At 52.4% G+C, this 26,456-nt stretch overlaps 2 protein-coding genes across 2 annotated transcripts in view; both read left to right on the top strand.

Annotated features, from left to right (window-relative positions):
• The window catches only part of LOC117978850 (immunoglobulin superfamily member 3-like), a 31,307-nt gene extending 25,214 nt beyond the window's left edge, over positions 1 to 6,093 (top strand). Inside the window, 2 exon segments of the mRNA XM_063594525.1 lie at positions 5,168 to 5,578; positions 6,011 to 6,093. Of these exon segments, the coding sequence (XP_063450595.1) occupies positions 5,168 to 5,578; positions 6,011 to 6,093 (494 nt within the window).
• A 7,306-nt stretch (positions 6,094 to 13,399) lies between these two features.
• On the top strand, positions 13,400 to 25,497 carry LOC130541212 (inactive glutathione hydrolase 2-like). Its single transcript, XM_057301274.2, has 2 exons — positions 13,400 to 14,276; positions 22,919 to 25,497. Exons 1-2 carry the CDS (start codon positions 14,219 to 14,221, stop codon positions 23,230 to 23,232), a joined length of 372 nt encoding a protein of 123 aa, XP_057157257.1. The 5' UTR covers positions 13,400 to 14,218; the 3' UTR covers positions 23,233 to 25,497.
• Positions 25,498 to 26,456: the final 959 nt, after the last annotated feature.

The following is a 26,456-nucleotide window of genomic DNA, read 5'->3' as shown; positions in this document are numbered from 1 at the left end:
AATGTGTAAATGCTCAGGACAGCTATGCTAGGAGGCACAGTCACAGTCAACGCTGTCCCTAAATGCACACTGACAGTCACCGTATCAGACTTGGCACCATGAGCAGGACTGCCATCCTGACAGGGTTTCTGAAGTCCTGAGTAACTCTTGCTACAATTCTGAACAAAACAAAGGAAAATCCTCTCTTGACTGACCTGGCATATATTAAAACCATGCAAAATAAAAGTATCGTGATTATAGTAAAATGAAAGTAGGTTCTAGGCTCAGAGGCATAATTTTTGCCCATATGAATGTCCTTCGAAAGTCACACAGGACACGAGGCAGAGTTTTGTTGCATGGAGTTGTCCCAGATACGATTTTACATCTTTAATGGCTTTATTCCATTGAATATATACCCCTCCCCAAATCAATATGGCAACCAGAGACCTGCTTGCAATTAGCTGCCTTATTGAGAACTGCTGTCACGGGCTGTGGGGTGGGCAGCCGTGGGCAGTAGCATGCCCCATTTGCCATTTAGGGAAATCCCCTGGCTGTGGCTAGGCCGAGAGGGAGGGAGTGTCATATGCAGGCCAATTATAAGAGCCTGAGAAAGAGATCATTGAGGGCCCAAATAGGGAATGGTCATGTGGAGAGAGCAGGGAGCCAAGGGGTGTTAAGGACAGAGGGACTCAGGGGTAGTAACAGTTTGACTGGCAGGCGCCTGTGCCACTGGCTTCCCATGCAGCTCACCCTGCATTCTTTCCTCGTCTCTCATCTGACTTGCTTCTCTCCACTTGAAACATCTCTCCTGCCGCAGCCACTGGCCGCCTCTATCTCTAGCATTACTGTCTGTTGTCTTTAATAAAGAGCAGTGTCTTCCTCCCTCAGTGCCCATCTCTTTGCACCTGCCACTCTGGCTGCTGCTCACACCACTGCACAGAAACCGCCTTCTCCAGACTTACCAGCAACCACCTCAGCAGCACAGCTGTTGCTACTCAAACTTGAATGTGCATCAGAATCAATTGGAGGGCTCGTGAGCCTGCAGGTTGCTGAGCCTTACTCGCAGTTTTTCTGACTCAGCAGGGGCTGGCAAATTCCCAGGTGATGCTGATCTGCAGATCCATGGCATGCACCCTGAGGGCCACAGGTGGTCAGGATCAAGTACAAGCTGCAGGTCCCTTGCAGTGTGGCCGAAGCTTACCTTTCTAACCTCATCCACTATACCTGAGCACTTGCTCCTCCTTGAATAGAGTGCACAGGGTAGTTGTCATCTTTCTTCACTTGTCCCCTCTCTCTGGCGTGCCCTTTCACTCTCCTTCTCCGCTTGTTTCTCAGGGCCTAGCTCAGAGGTCACATACCTTTTGAAATGTTCTCTTTTCTATCAAAATCAGAATTGCCCCTCCTTTTAAAAAGTAACCACATTTATTCAACCATTCATTGATTAGTTTAACAATGATTGGGTCAGAGTCCCTGCCCTGCATATGCTTAGACTTTTGTAAGAAAGAGAAGACTTTAAAAATTACCTTCGTTGTAAGGCAGCAGTAACAGCTATAGTGGAGCATAAGGAAATCCTTTATTGAAGAAATAAATGAGTTTTGAGTGAGAAGAGCACGCACAGAGTGGAATGTGAAGGGAGGGTAGGCTGGCTGAGAAAGCTGCTGCTGGTCTCCGCTGTGGAGTTCTTCCCTCTTCCTGATGTCTCACCTTGAAACCACCCTATCCTGGCTTGTAACAAACACAACAGCCTCTCCTACCATACAAAACACAGATCTTCCAAGTTTTAATCACAAGCCTGGGAAGGAAACTCTCCAGCTGCAGAAAGAAAGGGCCACTCCCTCAAAGCAGGGCCTGGCCCCTGGGGGCTGCTGTGAAGGCAGCTGCTGGCGTGAGCTGGAGCAGCTCTGGGCCCTCTTCCTGTCTCTTGCTGGATTCTTTCTTCCTCCTGCCAATTCACTGTTGGGGGTTAACCAAGCCTCACTCTTTTCTTTCATGTCTGCATTTATGGCCTCTCAAAGCCCGTTCACTCACACGGCCAAGTCCAGGGTTTCTCAGGCTTGAACCTACTTGTGAATCACCTGGGGATCTTGTTAAAGTGCAGATTCTGACTTACTGGGTCTGGGGTGGGGCCTGAGAGTCTGCATTTCTAACAAGCTCCCAGTGCTGCTGGTCTGAGAACAGCACTTTGAGCAGGAAGATTGCCACTTATGCTTGACAACTCCCAATCTAAGTGTTGAACTTTGAACTTGGGACAAGGCACAGAAACCAAAAAGGAATGAGAATAGCTAAAATTCACTGGGTGTTTGTTATATACCAGGTTCTGTGCTAAACTCTTTTTATAGACAATTGCTTTTAGTCTGCACAAAACACCTAATGGAGATAGAGACATTGTTCTTATTTTGCAGATGAAAACACCTGTGGTCTCTAAGTGGGCAGGGCTCTCCTAGCTCTGTGGAGGAAGGTGGTGCACGCAAGCTGTACACCACCCAGGGCAGGGCTCTGGCAGGACATGGGAGGGCTCCCTAATTATATGTGGAGATTCCAGTCTCCCCTGTGCCTCAGGAAAGGTCCTACCTGCCCTGGAGATGTGGGAGGAAATCCAGAGCATAGAATAGGAGCTGACCCCTTGCCCACCTGTCAGACATGCACCAAATTTAAAAAATGCCTCTCTTTCAAGCTTCTCAACACTTCACAATATTTTGACATGGGAAGGAAAAAAAATGGAAATGCTTTGGAACATTTCTCTTCCTTGAATTCTTGTTCTCAGACCATGTGACTGAATAGAAGTTTAGTCACAGGATTCCAGTTTAACATATGCAGTTACTATTGCAATTGAGGTTTCCTTAGTAACAGTTGCAAAAATAATCCGGCCCCAATTAATAATACATTTTAAAGCTCTTTCTACTCCATGCTGAACAATCCAGTTTTTTTGGCCAAGAACCAGATAATTCAGGTGGTGTCATTTGCACTGATATAGATATCATTTGCATGCGGTGAATTGGGTTGGAAAAGAATGAAAAGGGAGCCGGTTGTTTCAAGTATTATAGGAGTCCAATCTGAAAAGTCGACTGGCAAGCGAATGCAAATCTAGCTTCCAGAGCTTGGGAGCTTAATGGTAAACCCTGTCCTGGATTCCTAGTGTGCCCTAGAGGACTTTCTGCATTTGAAGAAGGGAGAAGGCAGAAGATTGGACTTGCTAACAAAAAAGATGAACCCGGGAGGGTGGGGCCGTGGCACACAGGATTTCTCTCTAAGTGGTGCCTGGTGTGTTCTTGATGGCGTGAGAAGGTCTGTGGGTTTGTGAATTCAACAAGTCTTCCTGGAGAGAGTGTCTGATTCACCGCTGGGAGATGCTCCGCAGTGTTGCTCAGTCATGGCATTGGGAACTGGACTTTGCCACACCTTGGCTTGCTAAATCCTTCCATCCATTCAGAACATGTGTCTGTGTGTTACAGGGAGACCAAGTGGCAGTCTGTGGCTTTCACAAGTTTTGGTTCTGTGATGCATGGGACTCAATCAACCCTTGATGCTGCCAAACCAAGCTTAAGCCAGCTGGCAGGCCAGGGTCATGACCAGTGGGCTGGGTCCTGGGTCTGGATGCAGTTCCTGGGGTTGAGCTGGACTAAAGAGACAAGAGTCTGACCAGCAGAGTGCTGGAGCCTGGCCAGGCATCCCTGCCCTGCCCCTGCCCCTGCCCCTGCCCCTGCCCTCCACACAAGCTCGGTTGGAGGAGGCCTAGGTTACTGTCCCTGGGTGGAATCTGCACCTTGCCCCTGCTTTCTTTCTCAGCTGGGAAGTGGTTTGGTCACCTGTGGCAGAAAAACTAAGTGTGAAGAGAGTGGTGGAGGTGGAACAATGCTTGTGCTATTAGTTCCCTAAGAGGAACTTAGAATTGTTTTGTTTGTTTGTTTGTTTGTTTGTTTTCATTTTTAGTAGCAGGAGAGGCGTGGGTGGGGGAATGCAGAGCCAAGGTTAATGATGACGGGGTGGGTGAGATCTCAAATCACCTTCCTAAGATGGATTTCATTAGACCTTGGCTTCTTGCCACTGGCAAGGTGAACATCGTCATTAATTAGCTGCTGGGGAGGCGCTCCACAGGCTGCCCTCTTGTCTGTTTTTGGAGCGGGACAGTGAGGAGAAGGGAGGATTGCAGTTGGCTTTGCCTTGTCCCGTGGTTTACTGTCTTCTCAGCCTTCTCTCTCACTCCCCTAGAGGAAGCCCCCTCTCCCCACCCCCGCAGCATCCTCTAATTACCTGTTGCCGTGTTTCTCCAATGTGCTCTCATTCGCTCACCCACTCATTCACCTATTTCAGCAAACACTGATCAAATGCTTTCCTGGCCCAGGTGTTGTGCTAGGCTCTGGGGGTGCAGCGATAAGAATGTCCGCTAGGCCGTCCACCCCATGAGGGCTGGGACTCTGGCTTACTCTTCAGGGCATCCCCAGCACTTAGCATCCTGTGGGAAACTGAGTGGGTACTCCGTAAATACTGGTTGATTGAGTGGAAAGAGCTTGATCCCTGCCCTGGGGGAGCTCACCATCTAGGATATGGGAGAGAGATGTGAGGACACACAGACCAGAGATATATAGAGGGTGCTGAGGAAGGGTATGGAGCCCAGGGGGATGGGAATGAGGGATACGTGGAGAGAAGGGTGAGGGTGGGAGGTGGCAGAAGGAGACAGGCAGAGAGGACAGCAAGGGCAAAGGCCAGCACTCAGGGAAACTGCACCAGGGGCGTGTGCCTGTGGAGGGTGCCTGAGGGTGAGTCGTGAGAGATGAGTCAGGACACTTGGGTGAAGGCCAGATCCTGAAGGGACTTTGTGCTGTGAAAAGGAATTGTTTCTCTCTAGCCCGTAGGTAGTTCAGAGCCATTAAACTTTTCAAGCAGAGACCTGATATAGCTAGATTTGTATTTCAGCAGGATCACCCTCAGAGGCCCTGTGATGGTGGGCTGTGCAGGCAGTGGATAGGGGAGAGATGGTGAAGGCCTAAGCTAGGCGCATGGCAAGGAGGAGACAGGGAAGGATATTTAGCGGTGGCCTGGGCTCCGTGCTGCCTTCCTCACACTGAAGCCAGTCGGTGTTAAATCCGCCAGGAACTGTGCTGGAGGAAAACTGACTCAGAGCCTCGAGGTGGATGGGCCACGTTTCTGGGAGTCTGTGGTGATTCCTGTGTTCCCCTTTCCTTTGCAGTGACAAAGCTGCAGGTGAGCAAATCGAAGAGGACCCTCACCCTGGTGGAAAACAAGCCCATTCAGCTGAACTGCTCAGTCAAGTCTCAGACCAGCCAGAACTCCCACTTTGCAGTGCTCTGGTACGTCCACAAGCCCTCAGATGCCAACGGCAAGCTTATCCTGAAGACCACCCACAACTCCGCCTTCGAATACAGTACTTACGCGGAGGAGGAGGGCCTGAGAGCCAGGCTCCAGTTTGAGAGGCATGTGTCGGGGGGCCTGTTCAGCCTCACCGTCCAGAGAGCCGAGGTCAGCGACAGCGGCAGCTACTGCTGCCACGTGGAGTAGTGGCTGCTGAGCCCCAACTACGCCTGGTACAAGCTGGCAGAGGAGGTTTCTGGGCGCACAGAAGTCACTGTGAAACAGCCAGGTAAGGCCGCAGGGCACGGCTGTCCTGGGCCAGTGGGTTTAGTGCAGAGACTGCCTGGGGGTGGGTGGGGCTCTGTGGGGCTGGTGTGGAGAGACTGTCTGCAAGGTGCATGCTGAGTGTGGGTGCAGGTACACAGACCATCACCCTAGCACACTGCAATCCCATCCATTTTACCTGCAGTGGGTCCTGATGCTGACGGCAGACTCATGGAAGCATCCTTGACTCTGCTTCTGTGGATAGCATCTTCACCAAGGAGCAGGGCAGCTGTGGTTAGCAGAATGTGGCAAGGCAGGGTTCGTGGCAGCTCCTGAATCTTCTTCTGGGTTTGCAGTTTGCACCCTGAATTTTGGGCTGACACCAGCTCCACACCCAGAGTTCCTACCTAGAAGGCATTTTCTGGTCTTATGCATCTGCATCCCCCTTCCTCCTTAGCTCCCAGCCCAGCCCAGACAAGCCTTTCCTATCTCCAAACTGAATCATTCCTCCTCTGGCCCTTCCTCGACCCCATGGTGTAGCCCTTATTCCTCTCCCTCACAGGTGGCACTCAACCTCTGCCAGAATGCTTCCAGGGAGGGAGAGCTACTCACTCCGCAAGCCTCAGTTCCACTTTTGGGCAGCTCTGATTGTTGAAAAGTTCACTTTCCTGTAATTTCCCTTTTGAGATCTGCCCATGGAAAAACCAAAGAGAAGTCTGCATCATTTCCTTTCAAATACATGAAATGTATGCCCCTTCTCTGTTAAAGATCTCTAGTTCTTTCAACTTCTCACATAGTGTAGCCTTAAGGCCCTCTCCATCCCTCATTCTCACATCCCTACAATTCGTTGTTGTCTCTGCCTGTCCTTCCTGATGGGCCATGGAGGGTGCTGTGTTGCCACTCTTAGCCTTGCTAAGAGTGACAATTCTGGCAGGCTGCAGACCATGTGTGGACCTTGATCTGAGGGCTTAGAGGCTTCGGCCTGCCAGCCCAGTGGGGGCACCCACCCCATCTCATCTCATTGAATGGGGCAGAGCAGGTGAGGGCATGATGGATGGATGGGCCTCATCCCCCTGCTTCCATTGCCTGGGGTCCTCGGTCAGCTTGTCTGCTCAGACTCCCGAAACTGGGGGTTGAGGAAGGACCCTCCTGGATCATGTGACTCCCTTCGGTCCAGGTGAGCAGGGTCCTTGGAGTAACAGCTCCTAGAGCCCAGCCTATAGCCCTGAAATTTGGGGAGAGGGCCTGTTAGGAGAAGCATCCCCTGCCCTGGGGTTGTAGAGGTGATCTAGGCTCCTCAGACCTTGTGGGGCCTCAGATGCTTACATCTCCAGCTCCTCCTGTCATGGGCATCTGGCTGCAGCCCAGCTCTGTGGCCCCATCTCCCAGGGAACCTTTGGTCTAATCTGCCTCCCGCTGAAACCCAGCCTCATTCAGCCCCACTGAGGCTTTCAGAGTTCAGGTCTCTCATTCAGGGTTTGAGACCCCACCGGGCTCAGAGAGACCTGCAGCCTGCACCTGTCCCAGATCACACAGCCCCAGGGATGGGACCAGGAGCCAGCCCACATCCCACCTGCAGCAGTTCCTGTGCCTTTAAAGCCTCCCCTCCCCCCCGCCCCGCCCCCAGGCCACTGGGGGAGGGAAGGAGGAGCTGGGTCACAGCAGGGAATCTTAGCTTGGTTTTGGTGTGCTGCTGGACGACCAGACCGGGCATCGGGTGAGCCCAGAAGTGAGAGCAGTTGGCTGCGCCCCAGTGCTGTGTGACCCAGAGGCGCCACTCACCCTCTCTGAGCTGGTGAACATCATAGGTGGGGAAGCTCAGGTCAGGGCACTCCCATGAGTGTCTGGAGGCCTGAGTCCCATTCTCAGCTCTGCCATGTGCTTGCTGCGCTCTAGAGGAGTTCCTCTTCCTCTCTGAGCCTTGGTTTATGTACCCGTGCAGTGGGAGTGAGTTGCACTTCGGGGTGAAGGGGGCAAGACTTGTGTGGGCGCATCCTGCAGAGGGATCCCACAGAAGGGGAGAGCCGTGGGTTCTTTATCCTACTGGGTCTGGGCTGGGGGGGCCTCTGTTTCTTGGCTGATGAGTTTATGTGAGTTTGGGTGAGGTATGTGGGTGGGTGAAGGAGGGCTGGGGGGAGTCACCTGACTTGTGCGAAGAAGCTCTTGAGAGAGCCGTGGCTTCTTGGAATTAAGAGGAAAGAGTGCAGCATGAACAAACAGGCCCTGGAGGATCTGGCAGCCCTGAGTGGGGGTGGGGGGTCAGCTCTGGAGTAGAGCCAGAGCTGTGATGGGGTTGGGGGACCCTGTGTCCTTGGGCCATGCTTGCCTCGCTCCTGGGTTCTGTTTGTGGCTGTGGATTGGGGTGGGGCAGGGCCGGTTGTGTGAGGGGTCATTGCCCAACTCCAGGGGGCACCTGCCACCTCTCAGCTATATATATATATAGGGATATATATAGTTCTTTCGACAGGTTTCCAGCAGGTAGTGGTTATCAAATCTTACTGAAGGGGTGTTTTTTCTGAGTCTCAACTCTGTGCCGCAAGGGTGGAAACTGTGAGAGACAGATTCCAACTCCACATCTGGGTAGTAAGCATCCAGTCCAGGGGTGTAGACGGTCCTGGGGAAGCAGCCAGAGATCTGTACATTCTCATATCCAGGGATAGCGACTCCAGGCTGGGGGCTGGCAGGGTAAGGGGTGGGTGGGTCGCAGGCTCACCCGCAGGTCTGCAGACTTCCTGGGGCCAGCTGACCTCAGTAAATCCCTTTTGTCTAAGCTTCAGTTTCCTGCCTGTGAATGGGATTGGGGCTGTGCTCTGGTTTCACCCTTGTGGCTCTGGGGTTGTGGTGACAAAGCCATCAAGCTGGGTTGAAGGATTAACCAGGAAACCTTAGACTGGCTGCCTTGTCTACCTCTTCCTCCTACTCCTCTGCTGCATCCTGGGAAGCTGCTCTGCTCAGCCTAGATGAGGCTCAGTTGTGTGTGTGTGCACGTGCTTGCACGTGTGTTGGAAGTGGGTGGTATTGACACCAGAGTCAGTGTCTCCGGGTGAGTGAGGCTTGCACATTTCTCGGGACAGGGAACTCACGACCCTATGTGCCCAGGACAAGAGCTGTGGGGTCTGGAGAAGACTTCTAGGCCAGCCCCTGCAGTCTTTCCTCAGGTGACATGGCTTCCCCAGACCCACTTCCCCCTAGGTGCCCTCTCTGCATTCAGGGGGTAGAGGGCTGACTGGGACAGAATGTGACACACTCAGCATGTGAGGAAAAGCCTCCTTCATTCTGTAGGCCCTACCTCTATTAACATGTCCTTTGATAAAGTGCCTCCCCTCCTGTCTCCCCTCTCTGGAATCCTCAGCTGCTGCCAGGCCTCAGCTGTGCCCCATTGAAGGCAGCTCTGTCTCCCTACTTTCCCCAGCCCAGGGTTTTCCTTTTGGGGTCAGCTGCAGGGATCTGGGCCATCCTTTACCCACTCAGACTTTCTTCCTGCCCACCTGCTGCTGTGAATCCTGTATGTCATATATATATATATATATATATATATATATATATATATAATATATTATATAATTATTATATTTATGTAATTTATATAACATAATATATTATATAAATGTATTATATATAGTATTATATATAAAATTATACTTTAAGTTCTAGGGTACATGTGCACAACATACAGGTTTTTTACATATGTATACATGTGCCATGTTGGTGTGCTGCACCCATTAACTTGTCATTTACATTAGGTATATCTCCTAATGCTATCCCTCCCCCATCCCCTCACCCCACGACAGGCCCCAGTGTGTGATGTTCCCCTTCCTGTGTCCAAGTGTTCTCATTGTTCAATTCCAACCTATGAGTGAGAACATGCATGTCTTATATGCTCTCAGGCAGAGAGGAAACTGCTGAGCAGGGCAGGGGACAGAGCCCTGTGGCTCTCCACTTTAGACCCCTCCCGGCTGACTGCCATGGAATGCAGCCACTTAGCAGGGCCAAATCCCCTGATGTTCCTGTTGGCTGTCTAGCCTTCAGGGACAGGTCATGGGGCCTTTGTTCCTGCCCTGTCATCTTCCCAGTCACCCTGATCTTCAGGGGGAGGAATAGCCTGAGAAAGAGCTTGTTCATAGCACCTCCACCCTAGGGCTATTGAGGATCTCACAGTTGTGTGTCTGGTGGGTTCTGTCCAGAGCCCATTTGAGAGCAGTGGATGACAGGACAGGCCTATGTGACCCAGGCAGGCAGCAATATTGGGTCAGCCTTCATGTCCCCTTCTGTCAGCTTGGGGCAGCCTGGAAGGATAATTGTGGGGTAGGTGTTATGGGCACGGAATAGACCTCAGGTGGAGGCTGCAGGGGCTCTCCGGCACTGTAGACACAGCAGGCCAGGATCAGGGGAGGGAGCCATGACTCAGGGAGACTCTGGCCCATATCGTTGGCAGATGAGGGCCACAGGGGAATGGGCAGCACTGTCCAAAGTCCCCTGGGCTGGGTCCGCAGCTGTTCCTGGCTCAGACTTCTTGGTGGGCTGGTCAGAAACATGCAGTAACTTGGGGCAGTTACCAGGTGGCCAAGTCTGCACTGCTGGGCTCTGTGAGCTTGGGCCAGCTCAGGCCCTCTCTGGGCCCTGCCTTTCTGGGCTGTTCAGGTGGTTCCTTGGGCCTGGGGTGCTAATGTTTCTGGATGGGCAGCAGAACCAGTCTGCACTCAGGGCCCCAGGCCATGTTCCCGGAACACACCTTTAGCATTGACAGCAGCGTGTGGTGAGGCCCCTTAGTCTGGGTTCTGGTCTAGTGCCAGGGGCACCACTACTCCACCGCCTCCAGAGCCATCTCTGGGACACTGGCTGTGCGTTCAGATGTTCTGAACAGGGACAGGGAGAGCCAGAGGGACCCAGCCTGGGGCTCACTGGAGGGGCTCGTGGGCAGACGGTGCCCTTTAGAGGGAACTGAGTCTGAAAGGAAGGAAACCCTTTCCCCAGCTCATAGCATCTGCCATCCAGGGCCCTGCCAGGGCTGCGTGAACTTTAGTCATGTGGTGACAGGCCGAGTCACCATGCCAAGTCACTGTGCGCCTCCTTGCTGCTGTGACGTCAGCTTCCCCATCCTCCCAGCCAGGCTGGATCTCTGTGAGAGGCCTGCCTGTCCTGCACCCTGTGCGGATGCCTCCCACTGTCCACCAGGGCTGCTGGGCACCCCCTGGCTGGTCTCTTGGACTAGGTAAGCTCATGGGTCCTCCGGCCGCTCCTGCTCTTTCCCTGCCTCTGCTCCTCCTTGGAGGTGGCCACCCCCAGATCCCAGTCCCAATTCGGAGGCCCCCTGAGGAGTGCTGCAGGGGGCCGCAGGCATGGCTCTGAGCCACTCTGGAGAGTGGGGGGGCCCAGCCAGTTCTGTGGCTGGGAATTTCCCAGGCAGACAAGTCTGTTTCTTCCTCCCCAGTGGGTGCAGCCCAGAACTGTCTTCTGAGGAAGAGGTGCTCTCCTGGGCCCCCACTGTCCCCAGGCCTCAGGTAAGCCCATCAGGGTCACAAGGAAGGGGGTCTGGGTTTGAGGCCAACCATGGCAGCTGACCTACTTTCTAGCATCAGTTTCCCCTAGTGTGTGCAGCTCTCACACTGTTTGGGTGAGAACCAGGCCTCTGGGCTTGGACATTCTTTCAGTGAGTTTCGAGGGTGGAGGGATGGGAAATGGAAGCCCAGGACCTCAGCAGGGTGTCTTCCTCCGAGCCGGGGACATCTGCCTGTGGGAGGCTGGGCCCACCGTCCCTTGCTGACCTGCCCTGGGAGGAAGGGACAGGGCCCAGCACTGCCTACTCCCCTCCCTGTTCTTCCCAGCAGTCTGAGCCTGGCTGGGTGCCCCCTGCTCCTCCAGGTGCCTACTTGGGCCTTTGGGTAGACAGATTAACAGACAGGGGAGGCTGGGTCATGGTTGGACCACCCCAGGACCCTGACCGGGGGCTCAGCTTATGACCCTGAGCCTGGGAGAGATGAGGCCATGCCCTCCAGGGCACTCAGCATGACCCGGCCCAGTGGACGGGACTGGGTAGCTTCCTTGGTGCAGGGGGCTGTCATGCTAGGACAGGGTCACTGACCAGGCCAGGCCCCTGCCCCATGACTTGTGGTGGAAATGTCCTTTTGTTTTTGTTTTTTGCTTTTGTTTTTGAGACAGAGTTTCCCTCTTGTTGCCCAGGCTGCAGTGCGGTGGTGCAATCTTGCCTCACTGCAACCTCCACCTCCCGGGTTCAAGCAATTCTCCTGCCTCAGCTCCTGAGTAGCTGGGATTACAGGCACCTGCCACCATGCCTGGCTAATTTTTTGTATTTTTAGTGGAGATGGGGGTTTCACCATGTTGTCCAGGCTGGTCTCCAACTCTTCACCTCAGGTGATCCACCTGCCTCTACTTCCCAAAGTGCTGGGATTATAGGCGTGAGCCACTGTACCCGGCCATGTGATGGGAATGTTCTGTGTCCATAATAGATGCTGCATATTGCTGGCCCAGCTCCTGAGGCTCTTTGGACCTCCAGGAATCGGTGTCTCTATCAGGAACCCTTAACCCTGACCCGGACTCCCGGCTGGGACCCAGGGTGTTGGAGTGGCAAGAGCGCTGTCAGGCCTGGTGAAGGGTGTGAGCTGTCCAACGGGGCAAGGAGGAGGCAGGGCCTGTTCTGCAGTTGGACAGACAGAGCCCTCTAGCTGCTTTCTGGAAGACTGAAGGGCAGGCGATGTTGGAGGGAGGGAGTGCAGGCAGGGACTGTGAGGGAGTTCAGGTCAGAAACAGGTGGCGCCTGGATTCAGGCTGTGGTGGTCACGGTGGGGATGAGGGGCTGCTTTGGATTGTGCTGGGGATGTGGGGTGGTGCGCTGCTGCATGACTACTGCCAGGTCTCTCTGCTCTTGGTGTCTGCATCCAGGGCTGGGAGGGGGTCAAATGTATCACACTATCGGCCCCAGGCCCACCAAGCCTGGGGAGGTGGCCACCCTTCCACAATGGCATTTGGATGTTCCCTGTGTGTGGGGAGGGCACAGGGACTCCATTCCTAGACCACCTCTGGGACAGTGTGTCTACCTCTGAGGTCAGACGCTCTGCACTGGGACAGGGTGGAGTGGAGGGAAACCCAGCTTGGGGCTCATTGGAGGGGCTTGCTGGCAGACACCGCCCTTTGTGGGAAACTGACTGTGGGAGAGGGGAACCCCAACCTCTGTCACCACATCCCTCTTCCCTGTTGTCACACCTGTCACCTGCTGCCATAGCCATGAGACTTCCCAAGGGTCACTGCTGCCACTCACTGCACAGCCTGGAAGGGAGTCCACAGGGGACATAGAGTGAGCAAGAGACCTGTGCCACTCAGGCCTCCTGGGGGTGTCCCCAGTGCAGCCATGATGATAATCACAGCTACCATTCACCAAGTCCTGCCCACAGTCTAACCTACTCTATTCACAACACTCCCAGCAGCAAGGCAAGTGAGGTGCTGCCATCATCCAGGCTGGACAGTTCAGTGATTTGCCTGAGGCCCCACAGCAGGTGAGTGGCAAGTCCAGCGTCAGAGCAGGGCAGGCTGGCAGTGCCCCTTGAGCCCCCTTTGTCATGCTTACCACATGCACATCCTGGGCTTCTGCAGGAATGCCCTGTCCCCTACCTGCCCTGCTCCGTGCAAAACCCTCTTTGAACTGTGCCTGGGAGACATGCTGAGAGAATTCATGGAAACAAATGTGTCACTGACAGCCTCTTTGCCTCCAGAGTTCAAATGGAGACAGAGAAACCAGCTAGAGGCAGAGGGAGGTAACACGGAGTCCCCCAGAAAGGTCTGGGCTGCGCGTGCTTCAGGTAACCTCCCTTGACCTTCAGGAGAACGAGAAGGCTGCCTGATCAGAGAGTCTCTGAAGAAGATTCTGTGGCTACAGGCTTCAGCAGAGTGTGAGGGAGACCCCAGTTATTTCCTCAGGTGTTTCCACCAAATCCTCCTGTCTTTCGTGGCCACCACCCCAGGCAAGGCTTGGGGCCCCCGTCTGCTGCTGGACAGTAAGTCCTGGCCCCGTGGCAGTGAATCTGTGGGGTGCTCTGATTGTGGGCACTATGGAAGCTAAACCCCATGCTCCAGGTGGGGTGGAGGGCCTTCAGAGGACTCCTGGACAGTGCCAGGCTCTAGGCTGAGGTGGGGGACACAGGAGAAACCAGGCCAGGCCCATCCCTACTGGAGCTTCTCCCTAAGCAGTGGAGGCTCAGCCACTCTGAGGAGGTAGGCAAGGCCCTGCAGAAAGAGGGGTGTGGAAATCTGGGGGCTCCCAGGAAGGGCCGCTGCTGGAGTTGGGGTTCTTACCAGGATGGGCTCTGAAGATAAGCAGGGAGGATTTGGGAGGGCAGAGATGAGGCCCAGAGCTTCTGGCAGAGGGCATGGCCTGCGCAAAGGTCTGGGGGCCGGACAGCCTGCACGTATTCTGGGAAGCGGGAAGGAGACACAGGCCTTGTGTTTCTGAGGCCCGACTTTAGACTGTGCCCTGTTGGGGAGGGGCCAGGGAATGTCTGAGGCTGGGCCTGACCCTGCTCCTTACCCCATGGGAGCAGCAGAGCCATGAAGAAGAAGTTAGTGGTGCTGGGCCTGCTGGCCGTGGTCCTGGTGCTGGTCATTGTCGGCCTCTGTCTCTGACTGCTCTCAGCCTCCAAGGAACCTGACAACCATGTGTACACCAGGGCTGCCGTGGCTGCGGATGCCAAGCAGTGCTCGGAGATTGGGAGGTGAGCAGGGCAGGGCATGGGACATGGGTCCTGAAAACTGGGCAAGTGGACCTGAGCAATACCTTCACCCCTCTGAGACTCAGTTTCCCCACATGTAAGCTTTGCTTGGACTCTCTCAGTAGCCTTTGGGAAGGGGACGGTGACTCCGAGAGCAGGGTGTGGGTCTCCTAGAGCCAAACAGGGCCCCTTTTCTCAGTTCTAAGAGTCTCTGTCTCTTTGGATAAACTCCACTGTTTTGTTGTTTGGTTGCTATTTTTACTTATATCTATCTATCTATCTATCTATCTATCTATCTATCTATCTATCTATCTATCTATTTAGAGATGGAGTTTTGCTCTGTTGCCAGGCTGGAGTGCAGTGGTGCAATCTCAGTTAACTGCAACCTCTGCCTCCCAAGTTCAAGCGATTCTCATGCCTAAGCCTCCCAAGTAGCTGGGATTACAGGCGTGTGCCACCACGCCCAACAAATTTGTGTGTGTGTGTGTGTGTGTGTGTGTGTGTGTGTTTCTGAGAGATAGTATCGCTCTGTTACCCAAGCTGGAGGGCAGTGGTGCAATCTTGGCTTACTGCAGCCTCCCCCTCCCAGGTTCAAGTGATTCTCCTGCCTCAGCCTCCACAGTAGCTGAGACTACAGGCATGTGCCACCATGCCCAGCTAATTTTTGTATTTTTAGTAGAGACAGGGTTTTGCTATGTTGGCCAGGCTGGTCTTGAACTCCTGACCTTCTGATCCTCCCACCTCTGCCTCTCAAAGTGCTGGGATTACAGGTGTGAGCCACTGCGCCTGGCCTAATTATGGTGTTTTTAGTAGAGATGGGGTTTCACCATGTTGGTCAGGCTGGTCTCGAACTCCTGACCTCAGGTAATCCACCCACCTGGGCCTCCGAAAGTGTTGGGATTACAGGTGTGAGCCACCATGCCCGGCTTATTCTTTTCTTTTTTTTTTTTTTTTTGGTTAGGAGACAATTTCTTTCTTTTTTTTATTTTATTTTATTATTATTATACTTTAAGTTTTAGGGTATATGTGCACAATGTGCAGGTTTGTTACATATGTACACATGTGCCATGTTGGTGTGCTGCACCCACCAACTCGTCATTTAGCATTAGGTATATCTCCCAATGCCATCCCTCCCCCCTCCCCCCAAGGAACGCTGTTGCCCAAACAGGGACATGAAGGGCTTATTCTTTTTTTAAGGTGGAGTCTTACTCTGTCACCCAGGCTGGAGTATAGGGGAGCGATCATAGCCCACTGCAGCCTCAAACTCTTGGGTTTAAGTGATCCTCCCGCCTCAGCTTCCTAAAGTGCTGGGATTACAGGTGTGAGCCATGGTGCCTGGCTTCTACTGTTTTATTCTATTTTAGACTCTTATCTCATGTTATATATAAAGATCAGTTCCCTTCTAAAGACTTAAACAGAAAAAATATTATGTTTTTCATATTTTGAGACAGGGTCTTGTTCTGTCACCCAGGCTGGAATGCAGTGGCATGATCATAGCTCACTGCAGCCTTGAACTCTTGGGCTTAAGCGATCCTCCCACCTCAGCCCCCTGAGTAGCTAGGACTACAGGCGTACATCACACCTGACTAATTTAAAAAGACTGTTTTGTAGAGATGGTCTCACTCTATTGCCCAGGCTGGTCTTGAACTCCTGGCCTCAAGTGATCCTCCACCTTGGCATCCCAAAGTGCTGAGATTACAGGTGTAAGCCACCATCTCTAGCAGGGAAAAAAAAAAGTTATTAATAAAGTATAGCAATTTCCCTTTTTGTCCCAATTATAAAAGTCATGTACCTTTGTTTGCTTGATAAAGAGGAAACTGTCTGTGCAAGGTGGTCCACACCTGTAATCCCAGCACTTTGGGGGGTTGAGGCGGGCAGACCACCCGAGGTCAGGCGTTCGAGACCAGCCTGGCCAACATGGTGCACTCTGTCCCTACTAAAAATATAAAAAGTTAGCGGGGCATGGTGGTGTGCATCTGTAATCCCAGCTACTCAGGAGGCTGAGGCAGGAGAATCGCTTGAACCCAGGAGGCAGAGGTTGCAGTGAGCTAAGATCATGCCACTGCACTCCAGCCTGGGCAACTGAGTGAAACTCGGTCTCAGAAAAAAAAAAAGAAAAGAAAAAGAAGAAACTGTAATCCCAGCACCTTGGGAGGTTGAGGCGATAGGATTGCTTTATACCATGAGTTCGAGACCAGCCTGGGCAACATAGAAAGACCCTATCTCTACAAAAAAGACCAAAAATTGCCCGGTGTGGTGGTTCTTACCTGTAGTCCCAGCTACTCAGGAGACTGAAGTGGGAGGATTGCTTGAGCCCAGGAGGTCAAAGCTGCATTGAGCCAAGACTGTGCCACTGCACTTCATCCTGGGTGACAAAGTGAGACCCTGTCTCATAAAACAAAGGCTGGGCACAGTGGCTCATGCCTGTAATACCAGCACTTTGGGAGGCCAAGGTGGTGGGTGGATTACTTCAGCACAGGAGTTCTTGACCAGCCTGGGCAACATGACGAAACCCCATCTCTACAAAATACACAAACAAACAAAATTGGCTGGGCATGGTGGCATGTGCCCATAGTCCCAGCTACTTGGGAGGCTGAGATGGGAGGGTCAGTTGAGCCCAGGAGACTGAGGCTGCAGTGATCTGAGATCACACCACTGCACTCCAGCCTGAGCAACAAAGAGAGACTTTGTCTCAAAAAAAAAAAAAAAAAGAGGCCAAGGCAGGCGGATCATGAGGTCAAGAGATAGAGACCATCCTGGCCAACATGGTGAAACCCCGTCTCTACTAAAAATACAAAAATTAGCTGGGCGTGGTGGCATGCATCTGTAATCCCAGCTACTCAGGAGGCTGAGGCAGGAGAATCGCTTGAACCCAGGAGGCAGAGGTTGCAGTGAGCTGAGATCGTGCCACTGCACTCCAGCCTGGCAATAGAGCAAGACTCCATCTCAAAACAAAAAAGAAAGAAACTAAAAACAAAAACCCCAAAACTCGAATGGACTTCTCTTCCATCCTCCTTTGGACAGGTGGGCAGCAGGGTGTGTATGAGGGGCCAGGGTGGAAGCCTGCAGGTTCTCATGCCTTTATGTGCCACATGGCAGGGACGCACTGCGGGACGGTGGCTCTGCGGTGGATGCAGCCATTGCAGCCCTGTTGTGTGTGGGGCTCATGAATGCCCACAGCATGAGCATCGGGGGTGGCCTCTTCCTCACCATCTACAACAGCACCACTCATGAGTGCCTCAGAAGAGGAGAGGGAGAGGGGCAGGGGTTGTGGGTTGGGCCGAGGCACAGCTGGGTGGCCCCCAGGCTCACGTGGCATAAAGGGTTTGGGTGGGTGGGCCTGCCTACCTGCTTCTCCTTCTAGGAAAAGCTGAGGTCATCAATGCCCACGAGGTGGCCCCCAGGCTGGCCTTTGCCAGCACGTTCAACAGCTCGGAGCAGTCCCAGAAGGGTAAGCCATGCTGCAGACTTGGGGCGTGGATGCAGAGCTGGCTGAGCCACTGGGAAGTGGCCTTGCCCACAGGAGCCTGCTCCCATCAGGGTTCAGGGGCAGTTCTAGCACCCCCGCATCCCTTCCTGGCCCCATAGCACCCTCCCACAATGAGTGGTCAGGACCATCATCACCACGGTAAAGGGCTGGGAGCTTCTGTTATTTCTGCTAAGGCCTCCGGGGCCACTCTGTGCAGCACATGGAAAGAATAATTATTATGCTAGCAGACCTCACGGACCAGGGCTCACTGGGGCCCACGCTCTGCTCTGTGCTTTTCACCCACGAGCCTCTCACAACCCTCCCTGCTCCTTTGGGCTAGGGGATGCTGTGTGGATTCCCATTTTACAGGGTGGGGATGCTGAGGCTCAGACAGGTCATGCAAATCAGCTGAGGTCACACAGCTGGGAGGTGGTGAAGCTAAAATTGAACCCAGGCTGTCTATATCCTGCCTTTTCAACAGGCATCCCATTCACTCATTTGTTCATTTGTGGGGATGGCGCTCTAGAATGTGAGGTGGAGTCTCTCTTTTCTAATCTGGTCTTAAGTGGAGAGGAGGCCCCCAAATTCCCCAGGTACCTGAAGGGAAGCCACTGTCCATCCAGGAAGCCACTGTCTGTCCCCAAAGGAGGCACAATAGATTGTGAGATAAAAGTTGGAGGATGGGAGGTTCTCAACAACTCAACGCCTCTAATCCTAGCACTTTAGGAGGCCAAGTCAGGAGGAGCGCATGAGCTCAGGAGACCTGCCTGGACAACATAGCAATACTCCATCTCTACAAAAAATGGAAAAAAAAATTAGCTAGGTATGGCGGTGTGTGCTTATGGTCCCAGCTACTCGGGAGGCTAAGGTGGGAGGATCACTTGAGCCCAGGAGGTTGAGGCTGCAGTGAGCCATGATTATACCACTACACTCTAGCTTGGGCAACAAAGTGAGACCCTGTCAAAAAAAAAAAAAAAAAAAAGGCTGGGCCTTTTTTTCACAGGCTCACGCCTGTAATCCCAGCACTTTGGGAGGCTGAGGCAGATGGATCACCTAGGTCAGGAGTTCAAGACCAGCCTGGCCAACATAGTGAAACCCTTTCTCTACTAAAAGTACAATAAGTCGGGCATGGTGGCACAGGCCTGTAATATCCCAGCTACTCAGGAGGCTAAGGCAGGAGAATCGCTTGAACCCAGGAGGTGGAGATTGCAGTGAGCTGAGATCATGCCACTGCACTCCAGCCTGGGCAACAAGAACGAAGCTCCGTCTCAAAAAAAAAAAAAAAAGTTGGAGGATGGAAGGGCAGGACACACTCACCATAGCAGGTCTTAGACTTCAGGTGGGGGTCCTGGGTGGTGCCCTTTGGAGTCTTCTGCAACATACTCAATCTTTGATTTTTTTTTCTTTTTTTTTTTTTGAGACGGAGTCTCACTCTGTCGCCCAGGTTGGAGTGCAGTGGTGCAATCTCGGCTCACTGCAAGCTCTGCCTCCTGAGTTCATGCCATTCTCCTGCCTCAGCCTCCCGAGTAGCTGGGATTACAGGCGCCTGCCACCACACCCGGCTAATTTTTTGTATTTTTTAGTAGAGACAGGTTTTCAATATGTTGCCCAGGCTGGTCCCTCGATCTCCTGACCTTGTGATCCCCCTGCCTCGGCCTCCCAAAGTGCTGGAATTACAGGCGTGAGCCACTGTGCCCCACCAATCTTTCATTTGTTTTTAATACTCATTGAGAAACTCAGCATCTGTAGACATGAAGTTGCTCAGGGTAAGAGAATGCAGGAATCATAGGCTTGGCACCTTGTGGATGCTTAGAATCATTTATTTAACTAGAATGTATTGAGCATTGTCTTAAAGAATCAGCTGTTGTTCCTGAAGCTGGGGTGAAAAACAAAGATGGCAGATGAAATCTGTGACACTCCAGGTGGGAAAAGAAACTAGGCAGGTGCGGGTGTGTTACGGGCTGTAGAAAAACAGACCTGGAGGGCCTCAAAATCTGGGACTCTATGGAGGGTGACCTAGTCAGGGAAGGGGACATCTGAGCAAAGACCCAGAGGCAGAGATGGGGTCAGGGGAGTTATCTCCTTGTCTGCTATCCAGATGTGATGGCAGGGACAGAGCCCTGTGGGGAGCTGGGGAGGCTGCAGCAAGTGACCCAAGGGAAATGGCCCAGGTTGTGTGGGATCTCTTAGGTTATGGTGAAGCCTCTGCTTCCTGTCTGAGGGAAGTGGGGGCTCGTGGAGTGTGTGAGTGGAAGGGGATGGATCTGGCCTATGGACCCCTTGGATTGCTGTGTAAGGGGCAGGGAGCATGTGGGGACCTGTCCGGAGGTCACTGCAGTAATTCGTGGAGAGGGTGCTGGGAAGTGGCTGATGCTGGACAGACACACTTGGAAGTGGAGCCTGTGGATTTGAGGATGGGTTGGGTGTGATGCTTGTGTAGGGAGTCCCCGGGGACCCCGATCTTTTGTCTGTACCTGGAAGGATGGGGTGACCCTAATGGAGACAGGCAGGGTTCTCAGGAAGCAGGTTGAGCAGACACTCAGGAGCTCGGTTTTGGGCACGTTGAAGTTTGAGATGCTTTCTTCGAGCAGGCAGGTAGATACTCAGGTCTGGTTATCAGAGGAGCAGTCCAGGCCAGCAGGTCAATTTGGGAGTTGTCAGTGCATAAATGGAGGCTGAAGCTCAGATGTCAAGCAGACCACCAGGAGAGAGAGCAAAGACAGAGGGGAGAGTAGGAGCTAGGATGGCACACGGGGGATACTCGGGTGGAGACAGGTGCTGGGATGCAGGGGAGGCTCTCAGGGAGAGTGATGAGCCCAGTAAAGCTGAGAGGGGCACTAGGTCTGGCAGTGTGGGGGTCACCAGAGAACTTGGCAAGTGTGGTGGCATGAGAGTCTGATTGGCCTGAGGTCAGGAGAAGATTTTTCTTCTGATATTGATACATGATATTTTCTATATTTATGGGTACATGTGAGTGCTTGTTACATGCATAGAGTGTATAATGATCAAGGCAGGGTATTTGGAGTCTCCGTCACCTTGAATATTTTTCATTTCTGGGTGTTAGCACCATAGTCCTCTCTTTGTTACTTTGAAATATACAAAATACTGTTGCTAAGCATCGTCACCCTGGTCTGCTATCAAAGATTAGAACTTCTCCTGTCTTGGCTGGGCACGGTGGCTCATGCCTGTCATCCCAGCACCTTGGAAGGCTGAGGCGGGTGGATGACCTGAGGTCAGGAGTTTGAAACCAGCCTGGCCAACATGGCAAAACCCCATCTGTACTAAAAATACAAAAATTAGCCTGGCGTGCTGGCCTGTGCCTGTAATCCCAGCGACTTGGGAGGCTGAGGCAAGAGAATCACTTGAACCTGGGAGGCGGAGGTTGTAGTGAGCTGAGATCATGCCACTGCACTGCAGTCTGGGAGACAGAGCAAGACGCCATCTCAAAAACAAACAAACAAAAAAACAAAACAAAACAAGAACTTCTGTCTAACTACAAGGTGGAAGGAATCATGTGCTGGGTGTCAGACCTTCCGGGATGTATGTGCAGCTTCTAGGAATTGAAACCACCAGCTCTTGGAAACTTGTGCCAGGCTTCAGGGTGGGAGAGGCAGGTCTAGAGCCGCAGCCGCCAAGCCAAGCCAAATGGCCCCATCATCTCTCGCAAGAACAGGAGAATACCTGGGGGCAGAGGCCATAGTTGTACCTTTCTGGGCAAAGGGTCAGTGTCTGTAGTGTACATATGGGCAGTGGGGCTCAGTGGGGAAGCAGGCCCAGGGGTCTGTTTCCAATGACCTCCTCAAAAGTCAGAACTGGAAGGCAAAACCCCTTATAGACTGGGTGCACCTGTAATCCCAGCATGTTGGGAGGCTGAGGTGGGAGGATTGCTTGAGGCCAGAGTTTGAGACCAGTCTTGGCAACGTGGCAAGACCCCTGTCTCTACAAAAAATAAAAATAAAAAATTAGGCTGGGAGTGGTGGCTCAGGCCTGTAATCCCAGAACTCTGAGAGGCTGAGGAGGATGGATCACCTGATATTAGGAGTTCAAGACCAGCCTGACCAACCTGGTGAAACCCCGTCTCTACTAAAAATGCAAAAATTAGCAAGGCATGGTTGTACATGCCTGTAATCCCAGCTACTTGGGAGGCTGAGGCAGGAGAATTACTTGAACTCGGGAGGTGGAGGTTGGAGTGAGCCAAGATTTTGCCATTGCACTCCAGCCTGGGCAACAAGAGTGAAACTCCATCTCAAAAAAAAAAAAAAAAAAAAAAAAAACCACACGTAGTGGGGTATGTCTGTAGTCTTAGGTACTTCAGAGGCTGAGGTGGGAGGATCGCTTGAGCCTGGGAAGCCAAGGCTGAAGTGAGCCATGATTGCACCACTTCACTCCAGCTGGGACAACAGAGTGAGACCTTGTCTCAAAACAGACAAACAAACAAAAACCCTTATAGTTGGATGGAGAAACTGAGGCTGGGAGAGGGGACAGGATGGAGGTTAAGGCTCAGTCTTGCCTCTCTGGGGCAGTAGAAAAGAGGAAGGGAGCCCTTTCTTGGGGCTGGCTGTGTCTTGAAGGTGGCCTGTGCTTGACCTGGGTCAGGGTGGGATCTGCTCTTGTTTTGGCACATTCTGGTGGAGCCCATGAGTCTTACAGGATAAGGCCTTGTGGTCAGCGAGATGGGAGGGGGTCTGGCCTGGCACAGGATTTTAGACATGTAGGCACCTGCACAGACAGATACCTCATCCTGGGACAGCAAAACCCAGCCACATGCTACTGCTTCCCCTCCTGTGCCCTCCTCAGACATCCCTGGTCCATGTACACTCCTACCTGCTGAGCCCCTCTTAAAAAAAAATTAAACATCCCCTCCTAAAAAAAAAAAAAATTAAAATTAAAAAATAAATAAATAAATTTAAAATCCCCTTCTGCTGGGTGTGGTGTTCACGCCTGTAATCTCAGCTACTCAGGAGGCTGAGGTGGGAGGATTGCTTGAATCCAGGAGTTCGAGATCAGGCTGGGCAAGATGGCAAGACGCCAACTCAAAAAGGAGAAAAAAAATCTTTCCTCCTAAGCCTCATTGCCCCATCTGTAAAACGAGTCAGGGACTGTGCCTGGGATGCTGCCTGCGAGAGATCCCGATGTCCCCCACTCAGGGTCAATAACTGTGGCTCTCTCTCACCAGGAGGGCTGTCGGTGGCGGTGCCTGGGGAGATCCGAGGCTATGAGCTGGCACACCAGCGGCATGGGCGGCTGCCCTGGGCTCGCCTCTTCCAGCCCAGCATCCAGCTGGCCCGCCAGGGCTTCCCCGTGGGCAAGGGCTTGGCAGCAGCCCTGGAAAACAAGCGGACCATCATCGAGCAGCAGCCTGTCTTGTGGTATGTCTGTGGGTGCGGCCCCCTGACACAGGCAGGGCAGGCACAGCCCAAGGACCTTGCAGGCCGTAGCAGCAGTGGAGCGGCCCTCTGCCTTCAGGACCCTGCGCTGATAATGGGATGAGGAGATACAGACCCTTCCCACCACGTGTGAGGACACATTCTGAGCGTGGGGTCCCAGTGGCCACTGTGGCTGGCCATGTGTCCTGAGTGGCAAGGGACACTAGGAGGTTCCCGGAAGGGACACTAGGAGGATGAGCGCTGAGTGACAGGGCCACCCACCCATGACAGGCGCTGCCCCTGCTTTGTGCTGGTCTCCTGTGTGGGCAGGTGTGGGGGTTGGTCTAGCTAAGTCCACCCCACCTGCTGCCTCACATGAGCCCCCTCTGCCCCAGTGAGGTGTTCTGCCGGGATAGAAAGGTGCTTTGGGAGGGGGAGAGACTGACCCTGCCGCGGCTGGCTGACACCTATGAGACGCTGGCCATTGAGGGTGCCCAGGCCTTCTACAACGGCAGCCTCATGGCCCAGATTGTGAAGGACATCCAGGAGGTTGGTGAGTGGGTAACCTCAAGGGCCTGGGTGAGGAACTCTGCAGTGGAAACCCTGAGCTGTAGCCCAGAGCCATGGGGTCCTCCTGTCTTGCCTGAGCCTGCAGGAAGTTCCTGGTGGAGGAGGGTCAGTGACTGGCCATGTGGGTCCACAGCTCCTGCTTATATCAAAACCAAGAGAGGCCACACAGTCTAGGAGAGCAAGTCCCTGTTGGGGTAAATGCAGGTGTAGGCAAGAGCCAGGGCTAGGGAAGCACTAGAATACAGCCTGAAGATCCAGGAGGACTTCTTGGAGGAGGTGGTGGCTGGGCTGCAGATAACTTCGTTAGGCAGAGAGAGGAAGGGATTCCTAGCAGAGGAACAGCTGGGCTAAGGCCCAGTGGAGGGGGCTCTGATTCACCAAGAGGGTTACAAGGGATGAGGGTCACCTTGAGAGAGGCATGGGGAAGGGGATTTGTGGGGCAGGGGCCTGGAGCTTGGCTGTGGCTTTCTTCAGGTAATTTTTGTCACTGTTTCATGGAGGAGGGTGATTAGCGTGTCGACCTTTACCACTGAGGCTGGAAATTGGCATGCCAATACCCTGTCTGTCTGGAGCTGACTCCAGGAGAATTAAGAGCCTCCCTCCCTCCCTCTATCCATTCATCGTGAGGAGAAGAGGCCAAGCAGCAGGGACACCGGCAGGAATTCGCCAGTTAGAAAAGGCCCTCTGAGCCAGTTGCGGTGGGTCTGAAATCCCAGCACTTTGGGAGGCCGAGGAGGGTGGATCACCTGAGGTCAGGAGTTCAAGACCAGCCTGGCCAACATGGTGAAACCCTGTCTCTACTAAAAATGCAAAATTAGTCAGGCATGGTGGGTTGTGCCTGTAATCCCAGCTACTTGGGAGGCTGTGGCAGGAGAATCGCTAGAACCTGGGGGGCTGAGGTTGCAGTGAGCCGAGATTGCACCACTGCACTCCACAGAGTGAGACTCCATCTCAAAAAAAAAAAGAAAGAAAAGGCCCTCTGAGGCCAAGCTTGGTGTCTCATGCCTGTAATCCCAACACTTTGGGAGGCTGAGGTAGAAGTTGAGGCCAGGAGGTCCAAGACAAGCCTGGGCAACATAGTGAGTCTACAAAAAAAAATATTGAGAATCTACATAAATATAGTGGGGGTGGGGGTGGGGAACAAGAAAACAAAAAATTCAAAGCATAGTGAAAAGAAATATAGCAAAACCCAGCCAGGCATGGTGGCTCACGCCTGTAATCCCAGCACTTTGAGAGGCCGAGGCGTGTGGATATGGGGTCAGGAGATTGAGACCATCCTGGCTAACACAGTGAAACCTGTCTCTACTAAAAATACTAAAAAATTAGCCAGGTGTGGTGGCGGGTGCCTGCAGTCCCAGCTACTTGGGAGGCCGAGGCAGGAGAATGGCGTGAACCTGGGAAGCGGAGCTTGCAGTGAGCCAATATCATGCCACTGCACTGCAGCCTGGGCGATAGAGTGAGACTCCGTCTCAAAAAAAAAAAAAAAGAAATACAGCAAAATACAACAAAAAAAATTAAAATTTGCTGGGTGTAGTTGTGCCTTTAGTCTCAGCTACTGGGGAGGGTCTGCTGGAGGATCACTTGAGCCCAGGAGTTCAAGGCTGTTCAACAGCCCTTCATGCTAAAAATTCTCAATAAATTAGGTATTGATGGGACGTATCTCAAAATAATAAGAGCTATCTATGACAAACCCACAGCCAATATCATACTGAATGGGCAAAAACTGGAAGCATTCCTTTTGAAAACTGGCACACGACAGGGATGTCCTCTGTCACCACTCATACTCAATATAGTGTTGGAAGTTCTGGCCAGGGCAATCAGGCAGGAGAAGGAAACAAAGGGTATTCAATTAGGAAAAGAGGAAGTCAATTTGTCCCCTTTTGCACATGACATGATTGTATATAAAGAAAACCCCATTGTCTCAGTGCAAAATCTCCTTAAGCTGATAAGCAACTTCAGCAAAGTCTCAGGATACAAAATCAATGTACAAAAATCACAAGCATTCTTGTACACCAATAACAGAAAAACAGAGTGCCCAATCATGAGGGAACTCCCATTCACAATTGCTTCAAAGAGAATAAAATACCTAGGAACCCAACTTACAAGGGACATGACGGACATCTCCAAGGAGAACTACAAACCACTGCTCAATGAAATAAAAGAGGATACAAACAAATGGAAGAACATTCCATGCTCATGGGTTGGAAGAATCAATATCGTGAAAATGGCCATACTGCCCAAGGTAATTTATAGATTCAATGCCATCCCCATCAAGCTACCAATGACTTTCTTCACAGAATTGGAAAAAACGACTTTAAAGTACATATGGAACCAAAAAAGAACCCGCATCGCCAAGTCAATCCTAAGCCAAAGGAACAAAGCTGGAGGCATCACGCTACCTGACTTCAAACTATACTACAAGGCTACAGTAACCAAAACAGCATGTTACTGGTACAAAAACACAGACATAGATCAATGGAACAGGACGGAGCCCTCAGAAATAATGCCGCATAACTACAACTGTCTGATCTTTGACAAACCTGAGAAAAACAAGAAATGGGGAAAGGATTCCCTATTTAATAAATGGTGCTGGGAAAACTGGCTAGCCATCTGTAGAAAGCTGAAACTGGATCCCTTCCTTGCACCTTATACAAAAATTAATTCAAGTTGGATCAAAGACTTACATGTTAGACCTAAAACCATGAAAACTCTAGAAGAAAACCTAGGCAATACCGTTCAGGACATAGGCATGAGCAAGGACTTCATGTCTAAAACACC

This window comes from Pan paniscus, chromosome 12 (assembly GCF_029289425.2).
Source record: "Pan paniscus chromosome 12, NHGRI_mPanPan1-v2.0_pri, whole genome shotgun sequence".
NCBI lineage: Eukaryota > Metazoa > Chordata > Mammalia > Primates > Hominidae > Pan > Pan paniscus.
Note: the sequence above shows the minus strand (reverse complement) of the source record. Positions and strands in the feature narration are given on the sequence as shown.